Here is a 25,280-nt window from a genome sequence, read left to right as displayed (position 1 = left end):
CTTCCCTTCTATTCATGTCTAGAGGTGCTTTCCCGTGACGACTCATATCTGAACTCATTTCACCTTTCCGCTGAAGTCTTCATCTCACCGCCGCTCTGCAGAGTACGGGCTGATGTGACATGAGTTTTGATAGTTTTAATGGTGCTCGCTGTCTCAGCGGGTTCATTTAATGGACGTCTAATTGTCAAACGGCACTCAGGAGACAGACATGGGAAGACATCCACACCGAGATACACGTAACTTGTTGCACACTGTTAAATGAAGGACTGAAGAGATTTGGTTATATTTTAAAAATCATCTGTGTTTTTTTAACCTTTTGTCAAGTTTTCAAAACACGCAGGAACTTTAAGGGAAAGTTTGAGTTTGCATTTTAGCACATTAAATTTTTAAACCTAAGAGCCTCTTTGATTCAACAACAACAACAACAACAACAACAACAACAACAACAGCAGCAGCAGCTTCAGAGAGATGATGCAGATTAGGAGGCTCTTCTGCTAAACTCACCTGACTCATCTGGACACTTATAGAGGACATTAACCGATTACTGCACAAACAAAGACATGAACCTGCAGCGGACATTGTAGCACAATGAGAGCGGAGCAGTCTTTTGGAGATTTTTCTTTATTTTTCATTTGTTATTTTCAAGGCAGAACATGAAGAAAGGGCACTAACGGGCGCAGCAAATTATTTTCGATTTTTTTTCGAAGCAATTTTGCCAAAAATTTTTATTATTGGAATTATTGGTATGACGTCATAAGTCCCATTGATGAGTAATTATCTTGCATCCCTAAAAATGAATAAACTAACAAAAATAAAAAAATAAACAATTAAAAATAACATCTGTATAAAATGAATTTGGGTTTTGCCAGGTATTTAGTAGAGCAATTTTATGAAAAAAAAAAAGTCAACCAAGCGGTTACAATGTCTGTTCAAAGGTTAAAAATTGCAATTAAAAAAAAATAAAAAATAGCCCAAATCTTTTCTGTAAAAATTGCCAAAAACGTGTCATCTAGTTACATTAAATTTGAGAAAAGGCAGACATCTCAATGGCTTATATCGCCAACACATGACGGCTCACAGCAAAACAATCTAGACTAATGACAAGCACCACAGTCGGAGGAGAAATCAGTATTTTAGATCTTGGGTTGGACTGTCCCCCCAAATATTTAAAAAAGTTTGGAGGAAAACATGTTCATAGGTGTTCAAGTAACTTATCAAAAAACGGTTTTGGTACCAAAAATCCAAAACACAGGTAATTTATTGGTACCAGTATTTTTGAAAAATGTCTTTTTCATTCAAACTTAATGCAAATTTTGGATCAGCCACAGCATCACGGGCTCATACACACACTGGATTCGGTAATGTGGGTCAGAATGTTTGTTCTTGATTTTGGTATCTTCCCTCCACAGACTCCCACATGTCGGGTGACTTGTGCGTCCAGGATGCAACGTTGGTCACCACCACCACCACGACAGGAACAGGGACCGGTGTGGCGTCTCTCCACGTCATCCAAGCCCGGCCCCTCTGGCCCACCGGCCCCGCCTTGACGGCCCGTTTAAGACGCCTCATCACCGCCTACCAGCGCTTCACGCTGCGCCGCGAGCCGCTGCTCAGGCACGACTTCCTGCTCCACGACGGTCTCGTCAGCATGGGGATCGGAGGAGCCGGAGCCGCTCACAGTCATCACGCCGGCGGGCCGCTGGCGTGGCAGCTGGGTGAAGAGCTGAGGCGGTGCTCCGTGGTCGCCACAGAACCTGACCCCTTGTTCCTGGAGTGGCAGAGAAGGTAACGATGTCGGAAATTCGGAGGATCAGTTTCAGCTGATATCAAGTATATTCTGTGATTTTGGAGATTTTTAAAGAAAAGGCTTAATATTGCCAAACTTTCAAAGTAAACTAACTAAATTAAAATGGTCAAAAATCTAGTTGTGTGGAGAGCCGAGCCAGACTCAGAATATTATGGTGGTGCATCCTCAAGTCTGAATTTCAGGGAGATCTGTTTGTTCCTCATACAGATGTGTAAACACTTTTCAAGTTTCAGAACCTCACATTTCATATTTCTTTAAAATATGAAGATTATTTTCACCGGTCAATAGTGACCGGCTCTGTTTTTCATGTTAAAATATACTTTGAAGGACAAACCGTAAAAAGAGTTCACACTTTATAAGATAAATAAACAACTTTATATTCAGTTCTCCCTCTTCTGTAAAGTCTTACAGCTACAGAACTTTGATAAAAAATGTCCTTCAGACAGCTTTTCATAATGCAACAAAAACTTTTGGAAACTTGAGATTTAAATACTTAAATATTTTGTTTGAGTCTGGTTTAGTGAAAGAATCCCAGAGGCTACAAATACTCATTATTTTACAGTTTTTCTGTAATTATGTGTGTTCAGAACAACCTGCTGCTGTATCGTATTTAATATATGAAGGGAGCAGGTTGTGTTGAAGAACAGCCGTTTGTTTGTGTCGCTCATTTTGGTGAACTGTGCTTCCCTCTTCTTAAATATTCCCAATATAAATCTTTAGCACTGTCTTCCCTTCTTATTTAAGGTGGACTCGACGAGAACAAGCAGATTTTTACCGCACTGTGTCGTCGTTTGGCGTGGTGTACGACCCAGAGAGGAAATCCTTCGACTGGTCCCAGTTCAGAGCTCTGGCCCGACTGGAGAGGAAGACGGACGAGAGTTTGGAGAGATACTTCAACTCGTTTGTTAACATGTGCAGGACGGCCTGCAAACTGCCTCCGAGGAAGGAAGAAGGTACCACACACACGGACGTGTGCTTTTTAATCACGACAGCAAACATCAGGGATTGTCTGAACTGATCACCTGAAAAACACTTTTTATTTTTCCTGAATTTAATCAATCTGGGTAATACTTTAACAGGAAAATTACAGGCCTCATATGGTCATGGAGGTGAAGTCATCAAATATGCAAATAGCAGTTTTAGGCCTGGAAAGTTTTGGAAAACTTATTATACTCTGGAAGTCATGGAACTTTATTTCACAAACTTGTACAATCACACATGATGTGTTCAAGGACCGCATTGATTTCTGTTTTTACAGTTTCTGGCTGAGATAAATGGTGTAAGTTTGAGTGATTTTCAAAGAAAACATGAAGGCATTTTTTTAATATAAATCACCACGTTTTTATTTATTTATTTTAATTGCCAGAAATTAAAGGAAAAAAGGGAAATACTCTAGAAAATAAAATAAAAGCACAGAAGATTTTTAAAGAAAAAAAACTCAAAAAACATTTTCTTTAAAACTAAAATTTTTGAACAAAAAATACTGTATTGAAATTATTTTCCTCCCCTCCCATAAATAACAAACGTTCCCTAAGTTATATTAAGATATTTAGTTCTAATCCTGCTCTGAATTCACTATTTTTTTTTTAAATATATATTTTTAAAAGCTATTAGCACAGATAAAGAGTATCTATGGTCATTTCTGAGATTACATGTTAATATTTGCTTGAAAGTCATGGAAAAGTCATGGAAATTTAAGGGCAAAATGTGTTTGAACCCTGAATATAAATACAAGCTTAACTGTCGCAGCCTGTAGATCCAAACACCGTGTCTCTCATTAGCTGCAGACCTCGTGTCCCTCTCGGGGTCCTCGTTCTTGGGAAACATCACTGACCCCTGCTGGTCAGTTGATCCATGTCAGTTCAGTACAAACTAATGTTAATATTATGAAACTGTATATAAAAGTTTAAATGAATTTAAGGAGGTGTTACAACATGTACACATGCACATCATCATAGTAAATAAATATAATAAAGGTGACGTCTGCGGAGGCGATGCTTCACCTCTGCAGAGCTGCTGTGGACAGTGTCCTCGCCTGCTCAGTCACAGTGTGGCACGACAGCACAGCCACCACAGAGAGGGGACAGGTGACTCTGTCTCCTCCATATTTGTCACACCTATCAGGCACAACATGCAGAGAAAGATCACTGACTTCTCTCACTCTACCAGCTCCCTTTTCAATTTCCTCCTCCTCTTGACAGAGATTAAAGAGCTTTAGATGTCGGACATCTCGCCTCAGGATTAGCACGGACTGTATCCGGAGGCTGTTCATTACTTCAGCTGTGATGCACAAACTTTTGTAGCCGAAAAGCTTGTTAAAGTAGGCAGGAAGCAGCACAAAGCACTCCAGGACTCTGACTTAACGTTATCGTGTTAAGTGTGTTGAAATGAATAACAGCGATAAATGTTTCTGCTTCTTTTGTTTTACAGATTTTACATATTTAGTGCATGAATGTTATTTTAACTGTTTTAAAAAACTGTGTTTTGTCATAGCAGTAAAGTGTCCTTTTCTAAAATTACTTTTTTTAAGATAATTTTTGGGGCTTTTTAACACCTTTATTGGAAAGGGGGAGAGAGAGGGGTTGACGTGCAGCAAAGAGACGAGGCCAGAATCGAAACCGCGGCCGCTGCGGTGAGGTCACAGCCTCTGTACATGGGGCACCCGCTCTATCCACTGAGCCACCCGGCACCCCGTATTCTAAAATTACTTTAATTTAGGTTTATATTCCATAAATTGCATATTTACTCACCTCAATGTTAAAGACATTAGAATCAGGAATTTATTTTGTTGATTGACAGCAGGATGCACACATTAACACGTTTGAACTTACTGTATTCTGTCATCCCGTCATCTCTGCGTCCCTCGTACCTTATTAGTGCGTCTCACCACCGCAGCTCATCGTTGACTCTCCCTCTCGTTGTTTCCAGGGTTGGTGGATCCCGCTGTGCTCGTGGAGCCTCTGACAGAAGAGAGAGCAGCCCGCACTTTATATCGCATCGAGCTGCTCCGAAAGATCAGAGAGCAGGTGGGCTCTTTGTAGAAACACAGCTTCATCATTAATATGAGTTTTTACTGTTGCAACTCCAACTCTGATCTTCAAAGTTTATCCTCGGCACAGCGATTGTTTGTGTAGAGCCCGACTTTTCCTCTGTGGCTTTTGATCGATGCGTTTTATGTCAGAAATAGCTCCCTTCTTCTCGTGTCATAAATTAAACTGCAATGAAGTTAGAAATCCATAAATTTATCTAGAAATCACATAAAAAGGCACTTAATACAATCTCAAATTGTGCCTCGTAGTCACAGTTATCTGTTTGATTGTTATGGACACGAGGAAAGACACATTTCAAACCAATTTGCAGTAAAGATGCTAGTGATGCAGTGATACTCAACTCAAGGCCTGCGGGCCAAATCTGGCCCCAGATAGGCTGCTGGGTGGCCCCTCAAACTTTTTCTCATTCACAATAAAAGTAAACTGATTCACACTGGGAATTGTTTTTGTACTTTCAGTATACGTAAGGTGTCAGAGTGCATAAAACGGCATCATAATAGTGCCAGTGGAGGATCCCCCGAACTCCCTGATGGAGGCCCAAGCCCAGCCCCTAATGTCCTGAAATCTGAGAAATATCCTAAAGTCCTAGAAACGTGCTAAACGTGCCTTCTTAAAGCTGTTTAGTTCTGCTACATCTTCCATCAAAGACGCTTCTTTTTCTTACTTTTTCCATTTCTGGAACTTCACTTTTCTTCTTTACTTTTTATTTTTTGTTGTTTTATATTTAAATTTTTTGCTCTCTGAACTCCATCAGGTCCTCCGTCACCCGTTGCTCTCGGCCCGCCTCCAGCTGTGCCGCCCCTCCCTCTACCTCCCGGTCTGGTGGGAGTCGGGCAAACACGACCGTGACCTCCTCATCGGGGCGGCGCGCCACGGCTTGAGCCGCACCGACTTCTACATCCTGAACGACCCCCAGCTGAGCTTCCTGGAGGCTCACAGGAACTACGTCAGGGGACACCCCTCTCACCTTCATCCTCAGAGCCATCATCACCCTCACCACCCGGGCCTGGTCACTCATCCCGGCATCTCTTCTTCATCATCCTCGTCCCACCCGCAGCTGCCTCATCCTCACTGCTGCCTGTATGACTCCAGCCTCGGCCGCCACTCCCCTCAGCCTCCAGAGTATCCCCACCAGTCCTCCCACCACCACCATCATCACCACCAGCACCACCCTGTGCCTCCGTCAGCTCCCTCTCCTTCCTCCTCCTCTTCCTCCTCCTCTCACCCTCACCTCCACCCTCTACCTTTGGATGCCCACAATTCTGCCTCACCGAGTCTGGGAATAGTTCCCGGGTCGCGGGGGGATTTCCTCGACTGTCCTCCTCTGGATGAAAGCCTGGAGCTGGGCTCGCTGCAGCATGACGCCATGTCTGCGGATGCCTTACACGGCGGGAAGACGTCCAAAGACGCCCTCAACGGTTTCCCATTTAACTCGGCCGCAGGAGGTCAAAGCATGCTCAACTCGTACGGCGTCGGCGGTTCAGACCTCGATTCAAAGCTGAGGAGTGACGTGCTCGTTGGTGAGCAGGGCTCGTCTGAGGAAACTGGGCTGATGGCGCCGTCGGTGGAGCTGGACCAGTTACAGGTACACGCTGTGCTTTCCATCTTTACTCTTATTAAGTAATGACTCGGTGAATTGTGTGAATGTGATTGAATATGTTAATGACCTGCCTGAGATGCTTGTTTTGTTACTTTAAGTAATGATTTTTTTTTTATTATTAATTACTGTGTTTTTTAAATCATGCTTTTTATTTCTTTCAGTCTTTCATTCATCCATCACTTCTGTCTCCGCAGGCTCCTTGGGACGGCACAGACCACTCCAGTCCGGCTCACCACATGTTTAATGAATCCGATCCAATCCTGGGTCCCTCCACTCTGGAGACCGGCTTCCTGGAGGAGGAGGACGAGGAGGCGCAGGGGGGAGACAGAGGAGGGGAGGAAGGTGGAACTCTGGAGGAGTGTTTGGGCCTCCCACCCTCCTCCTCTCCCTCCCACCCGTCTGCAGGAGACTCTGTGGAGCCGTTGTCCTCCAGTTACATGCTTTTCAAGGTTGGTTTTTGTCTCGAGCCATCAGGGCGACTTTAGCAAATTACACAGTAAAGAAACGTTTGTAGAGCAACAAGCAAAAGACAAGACGCTAAAATCACTAATTTTGGTATTAATTTGAAAGGAAAAAAGGGAAAATACTGTCGGAGTAACTCTGTCTTTTGTTTTTGATTACACTTACACTTTAACAGTATTTTGTAAAACATCATAATATGATCATCAGAATGCCGTTCTTAGGCTCAGTACAATAATTATACAATGTAAATCTGAGTTTTGCCTTTTTTGTTTTCTGTTTTCAGGACATTGGAGTGAGCGAGGAGCCCAGCGCGGATCAAACCGATCTGTCGGCGAGTCCCCCGCCTCCTTACGTCCCCCCTCCTCCACTCTCTCTGTCTGACATCACTGCCCACGAGCCGCAGGATAGGCTGGGCCACTCTGATGTCGCTGACAGCCTGACCAACCCTGTGGAGGAAGGAGAAAGCCATGAAGGAGGCGCCGGGTTCGAGTTTGATGACAAGGAGGAAGAAGAAGTGGAAGACTTGTCAGCGGGGACCCTGGAGCAGAGCGTGGAAAAACACAGAGATCTGGAAAGAGTAGAGAGTGTTGCGGACCAAGGTATGTCAGAAATAGACGTCTCTGTTTATCAGACCAAAAATGAGACAAGAATTAACTCACTCGCCACCCCACGATCTCGCTCCCCGCCACTGTGCAGGGTCTTAGGTCTGGAACACGCTGCTTGCGTGAGCAGCGCGTGACAGCAGCCTCGTTGAACTGCAGTGTGTTTCACGCTTGCGTTGCTCACATGAGCCGCGTTGTTGCTGTGATGCTTCTACAGTCTTCTGTTTTTTTCACAATGATTAGCACATCTTGCACGTACTTATGAAGTCGTGCAGCTCCTGCTGCTCTGTCAACAACACGGTCCTGCAAATGTTTCGCAAAAAAATGCCTTGTGTCACCAACTGATGGGATTCTGATAGAAACATTGTCAGAGGGCTTTTATTTTGAAACAGAAACAGGAAAATTTGAGTAAAACAGATTTATTTGTATTTTCTTATCTCTGTGACAAATAAAGACATTGAAACTGTAATAAAAGGTGGCATAGTGTCAATATAATTATCAAAACACCATTTTGACTGTCCATTTTTGCTGATAATCGGGCACGGTACGCAGATGTGTTGCACCTGACGAGCAGCTGAGATGCGCCTGACCAGCTTTGCTCACACAAACAGTGTGGCTGCTCTAACTTGTTAACATGGGCAGCAAAAAAAAACAAAACAACAGGCTCTGTGATGCTCACATACTGCCCACACAGGCAGTTTGTTCCAGGCGTAATTTGTGTAACAGCCGCAACAGAAAGTTTAAATCAATAAATAAATGAAATAAAATAATCTAAAATAATGAAAAAGCACAAGGATACCAGAACTCTAGAAATAAGTTGCAGACAGGCCAAAGGGAGCAAACAAAGACATAGAAAAGAAGTATTAAAGAACAAAAGTCAAAACAGTAAAAGTGCATAAAAAGCATAAAAAAAAGTTAATAGGAAATAACAACTGCTGCTTAAAACTATCCACAGAGGTTGTTTCACTTGTATCTCTTTTTTCTACACAGCGGTTTTAATTTCACTTTGCTCAGCTTCTTTGCAGCCAGGCACCATCTAACATCTTGATAATTTATCCTCACAGGTGCAGACCAAAGTTTGGGAGTCTTGAATCCAGCCATGGAAGTACCACAGATGGACGGGATCGTGCCGGAGCCCGGCATTTCAGAACAGGGCGAACACGACCTTCAGGAGAGCTTCGACCAAGCAGAGCAGGAAGAGGAGTTACAGCAAGGCGTGCACCCGTATCTCGGGAAGCTGGAGCAGGGGGGCAGCCTCGCGTGTCCTGAGTCTATTGAAGAGCCCGGGGAGGAAGTGGGAGGATTGATTTTGTATCAGACAGTGGAGGAAGAGACGATTGGAAACTCTCTTGACACTGAAACACTGATGGATAACGCAGCTGGAGAGGATTGCACTGATCTGGCAGATCAAGTGGACGAGATCTCAGAGGGACAGATGGATCACGTTTCTCTAATGGAGGTTCGGGTGGTTCAACCCAGCAATGAGACGGCGGTGAAGCAGCTAGATGTCAAACCCAATGAGATGGTGCTGCAGAGCATTTACTCAGAGTACGCTCAGCCCTCCTGCCCCGCTGCTTCAGTCTCAGCCGCTGCAGGAGCATCAAAGTCTGATGAAAACACCACAAAGAGCAGCGGCGGAGCTGGAGTCAAAACAGAAGTCTCTATGGATCAGAAAAACTTTGAATCTGAAGGTGTGAACTCACCAGATGGCAGCAGAGACTGTAAGAACAGAGTCCTGACATTTTCGCTTGATCGGGACAACAAAGACAACCTGCTGGAGCAAAATGAAATCAAAATGGCCCCAAACAGCATCGATACAAAGCCATCTGATTTAAAGTTCTCACTTTTGCCAGACAGTGGTGATGACAAGAAACCAGAGCAACTGGAGCTGCCAATCAAGGTGGAGGAGACCAAGACGGAGGCTGCGGAGGACGTCTTCCCTGACAGCTCTGAAGTCAAACACGGGAAATTCCTCTACCGCATTAAGTCAGAAGAGCTGGTGACCAAAGCTGAGCAGTTAGACTATCCTGTCAAACCAGAAGCACTGGACACCAAACCCGAAGATCTCAGCATCCCCATGAAGCCCGAGAGCTTAGACGTCAAACCTGAAGTCCTTCAGTTCACGGCCTACTCAGAAGGCGCCGAAATCAAACCTGAAGCAAAACCAGTTGCTATCAGGTTTTCCGCTTATCCCGATGGGGCAAAGCTCAAGACTGAGACAGAGCAAGAGGATTTGAGGTTACCGTCATTTCCCGACACATCTGCCATCAAGCCTGAAGCCAAACCAGACGGTCTGGAGTTCACAACCTACCCAGACAGCTCCGAGATCAAACCCGAGGCCAAGCCGGAGGACCTGGAGTTTACAGCGTTACCGGAGATCAAAGCTGAGACGAAGCAAGAGCTGCTGGAGGCGGACAGCACGGTCCTGACCCCGAAGCTGGAGCAGGCCGACGTTCTGGTGGACACCTCGGAGAGTCTGGTGGTGAAAGGCCAAGTGAAGGAGGAGAGACCAACGACACCAGGTGAGAACAGCTGGACTCCAAGAAAGACATCTCAGAGCAGGTTTCAAAGGTTGAGCTGCCACTAATGATTATTTAATTATTCATTTATTCATGGATCAATCATCGAGCGGTTCCTCAGTCTGAAAACAGTTCCCACTGTCATGACCCCCTGAAACCTGAGCAAATTGGCTCGACTTCTGTCAAATACATGGAAAGAAGGCAAAGAGCAACTTAACAAGAAATGACCCAAAAATTTGCAAAAAGTTGTATAAAGTTAGAAAGAAAATAACCTGAAATTAGCAACAAAAAACAGATAAATATATAGAAATTATAATAAATATATTTTTTCTGTAACCTTATGTTAAATAAAGAATTATAAATGTAGTTGCTTGATATTTTTCCATAGTTATATGACAATTTTCTGATTCTCTCTTAAAAAAAATAAAAATGATTGATTAATTTATTTTTGTTTTATATAATTATCAGGCCACCTTTTACAAACTTTGTGAAATTTGCGGGACATTTCTTGCCAAGAGACAATATGCTCAGGTTTTAAAGCTAAAATAACAACAAAATAAATAACAACAACAATAATAATAATATAATATTTTTTTAAAAAACCTGGAAGAACACCATAGGAAAGATAGCCAAGATGCTCACTCCAAGAAATTAGATGCATTCAGGATCAGATGGAATTCAGTTTAATTTGGTTGACTAATCCATTGCTTGATGTTATAATAGACACACATAGTGCCCATAACCTGTAAACCACCTGAAACATAGTGTACTTCTTCTTAAAAGTTTAGTTATGTTGGAATAAATGCACTTGTTTTTAAAAACAGGCACATTTTTGGCCCTGTCGTCCTCTTCCACAGTGCCCGTGGTGGAAGGTTACGCGGGCAGCCCTCGGTTTGCAGCTCCCGTTTCCATGTGTGAGATTCCCGACAGCCTCCATGAAACCAGAGAGCCGACCATCGCCCAGCTGCTGCAGGAGAAAGCACTATACTCGTTTTCTGAGTGGCCAAAGGTACTGCGGTGTCATTTATCTCTGAAATTTCTATGAAGGTATTTCTAGAATTTGATTTTTATCATTCAAAGTTGCTTACCCTCAGTTAATCCTCAAATCTTAGTAACTAAACCTTATTTTTAGCAACAAAACTTACTTAAACATGAGCTAAAGGCAGTTCTTTTTTCTTTTTAAATAGTCACCTTTTCATTTAGTGGGATATATGTAATGGTTGTTTTTGGCTTTTAATGTTTTTTGGCCAAAAATAATCCTGTTTAAAGATATTTCCCCTTTTTCACTGTAACCATGCACCCATTGATGCTGTTTTCAGCAGCTAGAGGACAATAAACACTGTCGTTTACAGTGAACAATGTTCATTTGTAATGAGCAGAGCTAATGAGTAGAGATAATACTGATTATTCGGAGTCCATCTAAGTAAATAACAGACAACTTTTAATAACTAGAGAGTGGTTGTGTTGTATTTTGAAAGCCTTATCTTGTGCTGCTATTATATTATTTATAGTTTTCACCAACTTAGTGTCACAAACAACACATTGAGACTTTGTTATAAAATGAAACTAAAAAATAATACATTTTAATTTATTTTAATGAATACTTAAAAGGGTCAAAATATTAATGTATAAAACACAAATGTAAATATGAGTTAGCAGGACTGAATATTTACATCCGTAGTCCAGTGTCCTGGTAACAGACAATAGAAATAAGAAACAGAAAAAAAAGACAAAAATACAAAAATTCAGTGGACGAAGGTGCCGTAACAGTAGCAATAATCTAATCAGCTTGTCTTGTGTTTTTGTGGAAGCTTGATGCACTTCCTCTCATTGTGTCTGAATTAAAAACGAAAGTTTGCCCATTAAAATGATCATTTCCATGTCAGTTGTTCAGTAGATTCTGTTGTATCGCTCCCTGCAGGACCGGGTTATCATCAACCGCCTGGACAGCATCTGCCACGCCATCCTGAAGGGGAAGTGGCCTTCATCAAGCGAGCAGTACGACTCGCCCGCCTCCCTGGTCGCCAACTCCTGCCTGGCCAACAGTTTAGCCCAGCAGCACCACCAACACCAGCGAACGAGCTTCCTCGCCACCACGGCTGCGAGCTCCGTCCCGGGCCAGTCCAGGGTGCAGCAGACGAACCCCGGACTCGGGTTCTCCATCCCTCCCCCTCTCACAAGACTCCCTAAGGTGAGAACAACCTGTGACCCTCTGAATGACTGAATTAACTCCCTTTTTTGTACATATCTATGCATCTATCATCTGTCCACATGTATCTCCACTATCTCATGCCATAGTTCATACAAGTGGTGTCCAGTTTGCACTGCTAAAAATGATAATAATACTCATAGACGACAGGTAGCTGACAGACTTACAAGGTCTCTGCATAGTGCATCATTACATTGACTCGTTCTTTTGCCGCACCCAAAGAGTACTGCTTTTTCTGTAGGGTTGGGTCAGTGTAAAAACACTGAACCAGTATGCCGAATTTCACTAGTTTGACTCAGCAACCGCCCCCAAGTTTAACATAATGACACCGTGTCCTAAAAGCAAACAAGCCGCCCACTATGGAGTTGCATCAGATGCTCTCTGTCCACATTAAATCCATTAAATATGCACTTCTGTTATGTCATGTAAACAAACCAGCCATTAGTCCTTTTTTAAACATTATATTTTATTAATCAAGCTGTCATACTGCTTATTGCTAATGCAATTTGACTTGGATTTAGCACTGTGGTAGGCTGCTTTTAAGATTGCCAGAACGTGTCACAATGACAAATGCTGGTTCGGCCAGTTTGCATTAAATCAAACCAGTTTAAGTTCGTACATCAGACCAGACTCGCAAAACTGGAAATCGAACTTAAATATTAAATGTGTCTTTGTTAAATTTCCAGCTCCACATGTAAGAGATCTAGACATGGCTTATTTTCAGTGACATATAAAATGTAGACCAGGTTTTTCTGTTGGCGCTGGGCACCTCTAGTTCACACCATTGCTTTGTTGCTTCTCTGTAAAGTTCCCTGTCTCTGTAATGTGTACTGTTGATATTATACATGTTGATATCAGACTTGGGCAGGTAATTACCTTGCAAACTTTTTGTTTAACTAGCAAAACGTTATGTATCTGTTTAAAGGAGAGAAATTTAAAGGATAATGTTAAAACTATACTCATTTACACTTAATTTACAGTCTGATTATCAGTACAGTGTGTTTTATCCAAAGGCATCGTTACGCTCCACAGACCAGAGAACAGATGGGTACAGAGCTATTTATTTTGACTCCATGTCTCACGCTCTCAGAAGTAAACAAACCAGCAGAGCTTTGTTTAAAGCCTGAAGCAGCTTCCAAATGAAAATGTAAATATAGTTAAAGATATCTGAGGTGTCGGGCTCGTGGTTTTACCCAGGTCTGGTTGATAGCCGCCACTGTGTTGTGTCTCAGTCCATATGTATGTTTAACAAAGCCATCATCTCTCTCCCATTCTTGTCTACCCCTCACCCACCCTGTCCACTCTGACAGTACATGTCGCGGGGCGGCGCATGTGGGCGCGGAGCTTGGCGCCTCACCTCCTTGCCTCTCTTACAGGAGAGGCTGGTGGCTCCTCCTTATCTCCCTGAGCTCAAACGAGCGGGAGGTCGGAGGTCATTCGACTATGAAGCTGCCGCTGCAGCTGCAGCCAAGGTTTTAGCTGGGAAATCAGCATCGTCGTGTCACACCGCCGCCACCACCACCAGCTCCGGTGGTGCTGCTCCGGTGGTTGCGCCGCCCTCTCATCGCACAGGAGCCATGTTGATTAACGGCTGGCAAGAAACAGCCATCGATCTAACCAAGTCGTCCGGAGAAATAAGCACCACCAGTGGCGTAGGGACAGGAGAGGCTGTGGTTGCACCGGGAATCAGCAGTCATAAGCTGCCGCCGCCGCCCCCCATCACAGCACCACTGTCAGGCTCTGTGGGCATCGACATGGCCGGGATACTGCAGGCAGGGCTCATCCATCCTGTAACGGGGCAGATAGTTAACGGAAGCCTGAGGGGAGATGACTCACTGAGGAGGAGGAGAGGGAGGAGGAGAAACGTTGAAGCACTGTACTCTGAGTTCACCAAGAGCAGAGGACTGCACCTCCCGGAGACACAGGTGGGTAGAGGGAGGAGTGAGGGCGTAGAGGTAGCTCCAATTATGTATCTCTGTGAAAGAGAAGAGCCGCAGCTCGGGCAAAAAAAAAAAAGTCATGAAAATCCTTTCCCCTACCCCGAATTTCAAAAACACCTGCGCCTCTGTGTGTTTGTGTGTGTATGTGTGTGTCTTTGCAGCTGCAGGGTCGGGTGGAGGTGATCAGCCATTCCTCCGTTTCCTCCTCCACCTCCTCCCCATCCCCCTCTCCTTCAGAGCGACCCGCTGGCCCTCCAACACCGTCCTCCTCTTCTACGCCCACCCCCACCCAGACACCTCCTCAGCCGGAGATCGTGGCCATCGACAGAGAGGCCGCCAGCAAAGGTCTGATCGAGTGGCTGAGGCAGAACCCGGGTTACAGCATGGACCTCCCCACATTTGCTCATGTGAGTCTCAAAAGATGTTTAACGAAGAAGAAATTGTTAAAAAAAAAAGTTTTCTTTAAAAAAAAATGGGGAAAAAATAAAGAAAAAAGTATTTAAGAGAACTTTTTATTTTTTATTTTTAATTGGCCGGAAAAAACATATGGAAAAGTTTTAAAGGAAAAAAAATCACCTTTTTTTTTTCTTTAAAAATTACATTTTTCAAGAAAACCAAAAAAAGGCTTTTTTTGAAGCCATGCATCTGACTGATTGTCCTTCGTCCTGTCCTCTCTCTCTCTCCTTCACTCTGCAGTCTGGAGCAGGTGTGTTACATGGTTTTGTGGAGCGTCCCAAGCAGAGGAGGCATCGCTGTAAAGACCCCACCAAGCTGGACATCAACTCTCTGACGGGGGAGGAGAGGGTTCCTGTGGTGCACAGGGGCACCGGACGCAGGGTAGAAAACACACACACAGTACATAACGCCTCTACTGTTTCTATCTTCTGATGGTTCATTCTGTTATTTGGCATTTGTGCATGTTTTGGATTTGCATCTTTTTGTTGTATTGCACTGCTGCACAGTGATACAGTTTAATCCTACCTTATCTTGTATTATCTTGATCATAAAATTATTCTCATATCTTGTTCCCGCCTTGCAGCTCGGTGGTGCTATGGCTCCGGCCATAAAGGAGCTCTCCAGGTGGCTGGATGCAAACTCAGAGTATTATGTAGCTCCAGACTGGGCTGATGTGGTCAAACACTCTGTGAGTATTATTCATATAAAACAAGGTTTGTCGGGCAGAAACAGGCCTGCAGCAAAAAGGATTTGATTTTTTGACTCAATATTTAACTTTCTTTCTCTCATTTATGCTGTTTTTGTTGTTATCGTTACTTTTTCCTTTACATTTACTGAAAGTAATGTTCAGAATCAGAATCTGGTTTACACATACACATTTACATATACAAGGAGTTTAACTTGGTGTTTTGGTGCAAAACAATTAACATAAAGGAAGAATAAAAATACTGAATTTAAATAGTATAAGACGTAAGATAAAGATATAGAAGCAATTTTAAAATATAAATGAAAAAAATAGAATATAAAAAACACAAAATGTATGTACGAAAGGTGCAGTGAAGGGATTGTACAGTTGTTATGTAGTATCCTGTCCATACTGTGACACACACAGTAGTAGGAGTACCTAAAAGCCGTAGTTGAGTCAAAGTAAAGATTTTACCAGAAAATGGCTTTGGTAGAAGTTAAAGTAATCCACGAGAACATTACTTAAGGAAAAGTCTTATTTTATCCCTCCTTCCTTCCTCACTTCCTCACTTCCTTCCCTGTTTTGTAAAAATAAAGGTTGACAGAAATATAAAAACTTAAGTGTTGAAACAAGCTGTGCTGTTCACATATATGAACCAACTTTTTAGACCTTCCTTGTGGAAACGTTTTTTGTGTTCTTTTTCTGTTTTCTATCGTTGTTGTATATTTAAAATTTTCGTGTTTTTGTTCCGTTTTGTCTGTGAGTTTTGTTTGAAAAAGAGATTTTTAATCTCAAGAGGTTTTTCTGGTTAAATAAAAAAAAAAACCCCACAGTCGCTGTAATTAAGCAGCTCCGTGACCTTTCACGTCCTCCTCTCCTCCTGCAGGGTTTCCTCCCTGAGGGGAAGTTCTCTCGGATCCTGACGGAACCAGTCAACAAAGACCCGGCCTCTCGCAGACGTGGTCGGCGACCTCGCAGCGAGATGCCGAAGCCTTTACTGTCCGTCTCAGATTCCGCCACGTCCGGCCTCGGTCCTCCGCTCTTCATGAACGGCGGATTGATCGGCAGCATGGACTCCATGGTGACCATGCAGAACCTCCGTGGTGGGATCCCAGGAATTCCCATCTCCGGGATCATGGCGGCCGGATTCCCACACGGTTTCTCCGCAGCTGTCCAGGCGAGCGGAGCCGGAGCGTCGGCAGAAGATGCCAAGAACGGGTTGAGTATGTTACCCATGATGCTGCATGGCATCCCTCACCCTCATGGGGCCGCGATCCCACAACACGCCTTGTTCAGCGTCGGCGCGATGATGGCGCACACGGCGCCGCCTCCTCCTCACCCCAGCTCCTCGTCTTCTTCATCATTGTCTGCTGCGAAGGTCACCACAACAACCGCGCCGTCTACATCCGAGGCCGCCATCCCGTCTTCGACAACGCCCGCTGAGAGAGAGAGCGCCGCCTCCTCTGGCTCCACCACAGTTGAGAAGGAGAGGAGCCGGGAGGAGAAAGGAGCAGCGGAATCCAATAAGAGACCAGGAGTGGCGGAGGCAGCCGCCATCATCACCTCCACCAGCAGGGCCCACATCAGCGCTGCGCATCTCGGCGCCGGCACCGGCAGCCATCTTACCTTCAACCCCTTCCTGATCCCGGGCATGTCCCACGGCCTGCTGTACCCGCACATGTTCCTGCCGCACGGCGGCATCATGGCGCTGCCCGCTATGCCTCCTGGCACAGTCGACGGCTCCCCGGGCAGCCCCAAGAGGAGGAGGAAGAGAGGGCGGGAGGAGGGGGAGAGAGAGGAGGAGAGGGAGAAGGTGGTGGCGGCGGGAAAGGTAGAAGAGAAAGAAAGTACAGTTAAGGCTACCTCCCACCCGTCCTCCTCCTCATCTCCCTCCATCCCCTCTACCTCGGCTCCAGACCCAGGCCTGTCCCCGACTGAAGAGCCCCAGACTGGGCAAGGAGACGCAGCGGACGGGCCTGCAGAGCCCCAGGAACCAGACTCCCATAACCCTCCTGAGGGAGCAGCCACAGAGGAGAAAGAGGAAAGACTGGAGGACACAGGAGGAGAGGCAGCAGAGGAGGAGAAGCGGGACAGCGAGGAGCAGAGACAGGTGGACGGAGAGGAAGCATAGAGGAGGAGAGACAACCACCTCCTGCTCTCTCCTCCTCGGTTGCTCTCTTTCTCGACTGAGCAACAGTGTAAAGTTTGTGCCGTGTCTGTCAGTCAATGTCCATGTAAAGACTTTTATTATGATGCTGACTAATAATAATGATTATATTCGACTTGGTTCTGTTTATATACCAAGACCCCACCCACCCTCTCCACGCCTCCTTGTATACAAAAAAAACAAAAACAGTGTAAGAAACGATCTTCTGTGTATTCTTCCCCTTCATTCTGCATCGAGACTGAGTCGGGAGGGACACTTCTCAACACACACACATACACACACACACACACACACACACTGCAGGCAAGACGTGCTAACCAAGGAGCAGCTTTGGCAGTAATGATCCGGTTATCAGCTCAGAGTGATCCCAGAAAGTTTTGGTCTGCTAACGATGGAGAGTCGTGGCTCAGCTGTCAGTTCTCTGAATTTCTCGCCACAGTTTGGGAGTTCAGAGGAGCACTTGTTGATGTTCAAGGTCAAAACCCCGAGCCTGTTCAGTACTGTCTTTGTTTCTTTTGTTTTTGTTTTTTTGACTCCTTGCACACTCCACTGAATTGATTTTTTTATTGTTATTATCTCTGTGCAATGTTCAAAACCTGCAGTAGTCTCACCTGGAAGTGTGTCTTGAATCATAGACTGTATAAAAAGATGGACGACACATACACACTTATCCTCGCTATGCTTATAAGCTCAAATATTGCACTGGTGATGTCATTCGGAGGCAGATTCTGCGTTGTAGCGTTCTCTGCGTTCCCGCCAAAACACCCATCTGACCAATCACGAGTAGCGCCACTGAGTGCAAGCACTGATTGGCTCTCACAGCTGTCAATCATGGCGGAAAATCCTCTTCTTGTGTAATCGGATAACTTTAGTTTGGCCATTTACTAACATGGAGGGGGCGGGCTTTATGGGCAGCCAGCAGGGGGCGATCCAGATGTTTTGGCCTCACGTTGGGCTGTCATGTCGTCCATCATTGTATACCATCTATGGTCAATACAAAGGGAAAACTCTACCAAGAAGACAGGCAGCATCCTAAATCTCCGCATTACCGTGATGCATTTGAAGAATAAAAGTACACGCAAGGAAGCTGCCATATAAAAAAAAACAACAAATTTGTTATTTTTTTACCTGCTAAAATTGAGAAAACGTGACTAATATTGACTTGAAGGTAAAAAAAAAAAAATCACAATACAAGTAAAGTCTGTAAGTCCCGGGTGTACACGCTGCAGTATCGTCTGCCTGTCCCCGACATTTGAGATATTTGTCATTCATCTTTTTTTTATTTACTACAACTTTATTATCAATGCTATGCCATTGCTGCTATAACTTTTTTTAAAGTAGTTCAGTTAAAATGTTCTTAACTCGTCACACTACAATAATAATCCAAAAACCCAGAACAAGAACCACCTTTTGCTTTTATTGCTAAAAGCAGAGAACAATCATGAGATTAATTCTTTACGTCTTAGATCATGTGAAGATTTTAAAAAAAATTTTAAGCTAAGACACAAAGTCACTTTGAGAGATTTCCCCTTAAGAGTTTAGGACTAAAAGGAGGAAATGAACGACAGAAATTTCAAAGTGAAGAGCTCAGTCAGGCCACCAGGTGGCGGTAGGAGGCAGATTTGATTGTATCCTGTCCTGCAGGGACAGGAGTGGAGGGATTGTGGGAGAAAAAAGAGGATGTTTTGGGTTTGTTTTTATCCAAATATTACAAGTGGAAATAAGTTACAGTGAAACAGTGGCTCATCAGGAAAAGTGCAAAAAGGACTGCTGCAAAATGGTTGCAATCATGACCTGTAGCATCACTCCCTTTTACTTTTGTTTGATTTTTTTTGTTTTTGGCCATACTGTCGTCTCCTAACTGAGTTCAGAGAGATGTTTTGTGTGCGTTATCGACCATCTGTCCAGTGAAAGGGAATAATCTGTTTTTACAGATAAAACAGGAAGAGGAGGGATACAAAGCAGTGTGAATCGCTCTCGTCGAGTGCCTCGTCGTTGCTCTTTGTCTCGTTTCTTTTCCTCAGATTAGTTTTAATAGCAGTTCATACTAAGAGTTTCTAAATATGTAAATCTATCGCTGTATATTGCTGTTTTCTTTCTTTAAGTGCACCGTTTATTTCTTTCGCCTTTTTGTTAGGTTTTTTTTCATTGGGGAAAAAAAATACTTGACAGATGCGAGGGGGATTTTTGCATTGAGGTTAGTCCCAGTGTTTTCGGTATCAAACAGACTGTACTGTACATTAAATGGATGCAAGTTGCTGGTTTTATTCAGTCTTTTCAGAACAGGGTCTGTATTTTGGGGTAATATGTCAAATGTTTTCCGTTTATGATGTTGGACTTCACTTTTTTTTGTTTTCATACATGAAAACATTATTTTTGCACAATGTCTTTTTGTGAATGTTAACCTGTTTCTGTATTGTCTTGTATTTCCTTTGTGTGTGTGTGTGTGTGTGTGTGTGTGTGTGTGAGAGAGAGAGAGAGAGACAGAGAGAGCGAGTGTGCGATAATGGGAGAGAGTCTGTGTGCATGCATGCGCACACATTTTTGTTGTGGAGCTGTGTTTCGACTTCTGTCTCGTCCTTACAGGTCACATTTCTTGTCGGAGAAAAAAAAACATAGTTGTTGCCTTGTCACAAGTTTGTGGCTACATATAATTTATTATACTTTTCTTTTGCTTTGCCAAACTTTCACCAAATATGACATTCTTTCTCTCTTAGTTTCATTATGTATTATTCAAAGTAAAATGCCTTATTTAGCTAGTATTTTTTGTATAGATGTTCGGTTACATCTCCATATACTAGGGACATGTTATCGTGTTGGTTTGTCCTTTGCTTGTACACGGCCTTGGTGATGTGCATTATCTTAAAAAAAAAAAGAAAGAAGCCAGCAGTAATGCGAAGGTACCACTGTCCAGATCACTGCGTTAATTCCCAAAAGTCAATCAGTCATCCTTCAAAGCACAAAAGGAGAGTTAACAAAAAGTGACTGTTTTCTTACCAGTGCCTCTAAAACGACTTTCAGTAGTTTCTCTTTGTGGGCTTCACTTGATGTTGACATTTCTGTAGTGAAATCGTGCTCGGAGAAGTGAAAATGTAACTCCATGTTGGATTTCACCGTTAGCAGATGATGCCATGCTGTTCGTTAAAGGGGGATTCTGGATTATTTTCAGCCTGGTTCTCCTCTCGTGTATTCCTGCATCTCGTGTGATCCGATCACAAATGGCCGGCGATAAACACAAATACAAACAACCACCGAGACACGCTGTGATGTGGTCACTGAGAACGCTCTCTGAGGGGGTCTGGGACGCTTGTGACCACGAATCTTCTGCAGTGTGAACACCAGTGTGTCCTGATGCGTTCCCTAAAAGAGCTACTTAACTAAAGCGGTGGTTGTTTTGGTGACAGAACGCTAATTCTCTTTAACTTGCCCATTTTACGAATCATAGGAAAAAGTGTTGCGTAACCGTGCATTGTTTCGCACCATGGAAGGAGACAAACTGAATTATGCTCACAGCTAGCGTGAGAGTAGATGAAATCACAAAGCGCAATGCCCTTTGACTTCTACAAGGTTCGTACGGTCATAAAAAACCTTGGAAAGTTGTAGAATTTGCAGTTAGCAATTTCTACGCCTGGGAAAGTTTTGGAAAACTAAATATACCCTGAAAGTTTTGGAAAAGTCATGGAGTAATATTTCACAAACCTGTATAATAACACATGATGCGCCCAGAGAATGTTGGAAGTTTGAAAATCCAATGATAGCGTCTGCTTTTCCATTTTTTTTTAGCCAGTGATAAATGGTGTAATTTTGGTGATTTTTTAAGAGGGAAGGCATGTAATAAAGAAAAAAGAATAGCCAAAATTTTCTTCAAAAACTGCTCAAAATAAATTCTAAAAAATCACCCGAAAGTGAAAAAGCCCAAATGTTTTCTTCAAAAATCACCCTAAATTAAGAAAAAAATCACTAAAATGTAATCGCCAAAGATTTTTGAATTTAAAAAAAATTGCCGAAAGAAAAGAAAAAAAGTTGGCTTTTTTTCTCCTCTACAGCCTCTTAAAGACGGGAGTGTCAGCCAGGATTGCCTGCATGTATCACAATTTTTTTTTTTTTAAACTAACGCGTTATGTTCGAACTTTAATGGCATTGACATTAACATATTAACGCTGACATCCCTAATTAAAATATGTATTTATGTTATCCAACCCCCACAATCCAGCCTGCACGTTCCCTGTTTCACCAGGCCAAAACCACACCCGGTAACAAATTATGACAAAATACTGCAAACCACCTTTTTTGCCGGTCTTTCGTTGGGTTTGTCACCTGATGCAGGACTCTGAGTCCTGTTGAGTAAAACGTTTGGAGAATAACACACAGTTTGTAAAATACCAGAAATCCCTTTAAGGACAGCCGTTAACACCCATACCACTCTGTTACTGCACGAGGCCTTCTGTTCAGCGTCCAGCCCGCCGTGGATGATAATGCACACACTCTGTATCCAACACAAGTTACGTGATTGTTCTTACGTGTTTGTTGAGACTCCTGAAGGGAGAAAAAGCATCATTGAATCAAAATGGGAACCGTTTTTTAGCTAAACTATTTGAAAACAAACTTTAAACTCCACAGCCCGTGTATGCACATCACGTCCTGTTACTGGCTTGTTCTCGTGTAAAAACTTGAAACAAACTCGTCGGTGCGGCGTGTGACGACAGTTGGAGGTCGATCAAGGCGATGGCTCTGTGTTGTCTGTTTGTGTCACACCATGCCTTCTTTAACAGTGTTCTTTTTTTGTTTCCATTTTGGTTAATTTAAATGTTCTCCAGAACGGTCACCTCAAAAATGTTGTTGTATCTCTTATCATAAATAATGTATTTATTGTATAGTTCTTGTCTTCACATCGTTGTCTCATGACTGATCAATGGCTGGTTTTGCTACTCTTGAACGCGTCCTGAAAGACAAAAGCATTTTGGTTCACATGGAAGTTTAACACATCTGCTTTTTCTTTGTCGCCCTCGTCGCCTGCTAATCTGCTTTTTTTTAAAAAATGTAATTACATGGTAAAGAGTCCCGTGAATACCTCTTTATTTTCTCAACATCTGAACTCTCTGTGCCATACCATAATAATCCAATCTAAAGCCACTCTCTGGGATTATCGGGCGGAAACAGCTTGTCCGATGCGGTAGATCCAGATGATAAAATGTTCATTTTTTTGACTCCATTTTAGGAGACTGAAATCTGTTTGGAGCGTGACGGTTCATGTGTTCTGCTTCAGCAACGGCACAAATGAACAAGAAAACAAGGCAGAAATTTACACAATTTGAGCTTTTAAGGGAATTTAATTTCTTACTTCTTTTTTCTCTGTATTAAAATCATAAATATTGGATTCTTAGTGTAGATCCAGAATCAATTAGATGCGTAAACGAGAGGACAGAAGCTGGATTGTGTTTTAGAGACTTTGGTCTCAAAATGATGCCTATTATTAGCATCTTGTCAGTTACTAGGTAACCAAACCATGGTGTACTGGTTCCACTGGTTTACTTGCAGTCAAGAGACCGCCTGCATTACCACCATCACACTTTTTGTGATGACATCAAAGGGCCGGCTGAGTTTTGTCTTTGGTTTGAAGACTGAGTCCCCGTCAGCTGATTTGTGGCTGACTGCGACCTTTTGACCTCGCTGTAAAAGGAGGACAGTTCTGGTTTACAATCGGACAAAAATGTAAGAAATTGAATAGAAAGACAGAAAAGAGGAATGTAGTCAGGTCATGTGATACTCTTTGACTCTCACAGCAGCCGCAGAGAAAAAACAAACACACTCCAAACGCCCCAAAAAGGATCAACACGTGTCACATAAAATCTCATCATTCTCCACCAAATTTAAAATATCAAAGCCTGTTTTGCCTTGTAAAGATTATTTTCGATTAAGAAAATCGTTTGTGTCACTACATGGTTTTCTGTCTTAAATCATGACTGGCTGGTTTCACAGACACTGAAAAATTATTTTGGCAGAGGAGGTGAAATTAGAATTACAGCTCCTGGATTTTGTAGTATTAACAGGGTTCTTACGGTCATGAAAAACCTGGAAAATTCATAGAATATTGCAAAAAGCAATCTCCAGGCCTGGAAATGTTTCTGACAACCAACTTTTCTTTGAAAGTTTTGGAAATGTTATGCAATTTTGCTTCACAAACCTGTGTAATGATGCATGATGTGTTCAAGGAATGCCAGAAATGTGAAAATCCAGAGATAATTTATGTTTTTACAGTATTTGACTGTGATAAATGGTGTCATTTGTGGTGATTTTTAAAAGAAAACGTGCCTTCTGCAGGTTTGGAGGGCATGTTTTCTTTAAAAATCACCCCAAAAAATAAAAAAAAAAAAAAATCAAAGAAAAAAAAATCCTCAATATTTTTTTTCTATTAACCCCCCCGCCCAAAAAAAAATTGAACGGAAAAACAAGCAGTTTATTTTCTTTAAAATTACCACAAAAAAACCTAAAAAAAATCACTTGACTAAAATAATTCCAATAAATTCAACATTAAAATATTTTTTCCGAGTTACCGTGAGCTGATTTGAGTCAGATGATTGCAGGTTTGGATCACGAGTGAGAGCTTCACCTCCTCGTCCTCGCTCGTGTCTGTAAACCAGCCGGCTCAGTTTGACAAAGACAGGACGAGTTAAATGACGTGTGACCGTCACAGCTCCTGTACCGGCCTCACTGAACCAAGTGCAATGTAATCCTCGAGGATGTTGTTCATAACGGCGGAGAAAAGACAATAAGTGGCTGCTCCTGAAGTCAGACACCCGGTCATTACTGAGTAAGTTATGTGGTGGGGTTTTATCTTTTTTTTTCTTCTTTCTTTTATTTTCTTATTTGTAACTATAGCTCTCTGTATTCCCATGTGGACCAATCTCATGAGTCAAAACATGGTATGTGTGATCTTTTATTGTGCAATAAAAGATGACTTTCAACTTTCTTTGGTCCTTCGTGAGTAATTCATTCTCTCTGTACGAAATTGCAGCCAGAATTTCTTAATTTTGTGTCAAATTTCAGGTCTGGGGACCCTGAAGTGGTCAAGCAAGGCCGATAAGTTTAGGACGTTTCTAGGATTTTAGGGCGTGTTTAGGATTTTAGGATGTTTCTATGATTTGAGGACACTTCCAGAATTTAGGACGTTTTGGATTTCAGGATGTTTCTAGGATGTTAGGATGTGTTAAGGATTTTGGGACGTTTTTAGGATTTTAGGACATTTCTAGGATTTTTGGATGTTTCTTGGATTTCAGGACATTTCTTGGATTTTAGGGCGTGTTTAGGATTTTAGGATGTTTCTGTGATTTGAGGACATTTCCAGAATTTAGGACATGTTTTGGATTTCAGGGCATTTCTAGGATTTTAGGATGTGTTAAGGATTTTGGGACGTTTTTAGGATTTTAGGATGTTTCTTGGATTTCAGGACATTTCAAGGATTTTAGGACGTTTCTACGATTTTAGCACATTTCTAGAATTGTAGGATGTTTCTATGATTTTAGGATGTGTTTAGGATCTCAGGATGTTTCTATGATTTGAGGACATTTCCAGGATTTTAGGACATGTTTTGGATTTCAGGACGTTTCTAGGATCTTAGGATGTGTTAAGGATTTTAGGATGTTTCTAGGATTTTAGGACATCTCCAGGATTTTAGGGCGTTCTTGGATTTCAGGACATTTCTAGAATTTTAGGACGTTTCTCGGATTTTAGAACATGTTTAGGATTTTAGGAAATTTCTAGCATTTCAGGACACTTACATGAT

The 25,280-nt window shown here is 42.8% G+C and overlaps 1 protein-coding gene across 5 annotated transcripts in view; it reads left to right on the top strand.

Moving 5' to 3' along the window:
• chd6 (chromodomain helicase DNA binding protein 6) overlaps positions 1-24,467 on the top strand; it is a 127,360-nt gene extending 102,893 nt beyond the window's left edge. For 4 of the 5 annotated variants that reach the window (XM_042510233.2, XM_042510223.2, XM_042510241.2 and 1 more), the window contains exons 32-45: positions 1,410-1,785; positions 2,552-2,760; positions 4,736-4,833; positions 5,612-6,442; positions 6,652-6,906; positions 7,203-7,518; positions 8,586-10,043; positions 10,898-11,049; positions 11,962-12,231; positions 13,560-14,174; positions 14,351-14,596; positions 14,886-15,026; positions 15,229-15,333; positions 16,217-24,467. In XM_042510233.2, the coding sequence (XP_042366167.2) occupies positions 1,410-1,785; positions 2,552-2,760; positions 4,736-4,833; positions 5,612-6,442; positions 6,652-6,906; positions 7,203-7,518; positions 8,586-10,043; positions 10,898-11,049; positions 11,962-12,231; positions 13,560-14,174; positions 14,351-14,596; positions 14,886-15,026; positions 15,229-15,333; positions 16,217-17,461 (6,317 nt within the window). In that variant the 3' untranslated portion in view covers positions 17,462-24,467. The remainder of the gene's footprint in view (positions 1-1,409; positions 1,786-2,551; positions 2,761-4,735; positions 4,834-5,611; positions 6,443-6,651; positions 6,907-7,202; positions 7,519-8,585; positions 10,044-10,897; positions 11,050-11,961; positions 12,232-13,559; positions 14,175-14,350; positions 14,597-14,885; positions 15,027-15,228; positions 15,334-16,216) is intronic. The other variant, XM_088070299.1, reaches the window with a different exon arrangement.
• The last annotated feature ends 813 nt before the right edge of the window (positions 24,468-25,280 follow it).

Source organism: Plectropomus leopardus, chromosome 2 (genome assembly GCF_026936395.1).
Source record: "Plectropomus leopardus strain MGB_pleo_1.0 chromosome 2, ASM2693639v1, whole genome shotgun sequence".
Taxonomy (NCBI): domain Eukaryota; kingdom Metazoa; phylum Chordata; class Actinopteri; order Perciformes; family Serranidae; genus Plectropomus; species Plectropomus leopardus.
Note: the sequence above shows the minus strand (reverse complement) of the source record. Positions and strands in the feature narration are given on the sequence as shown.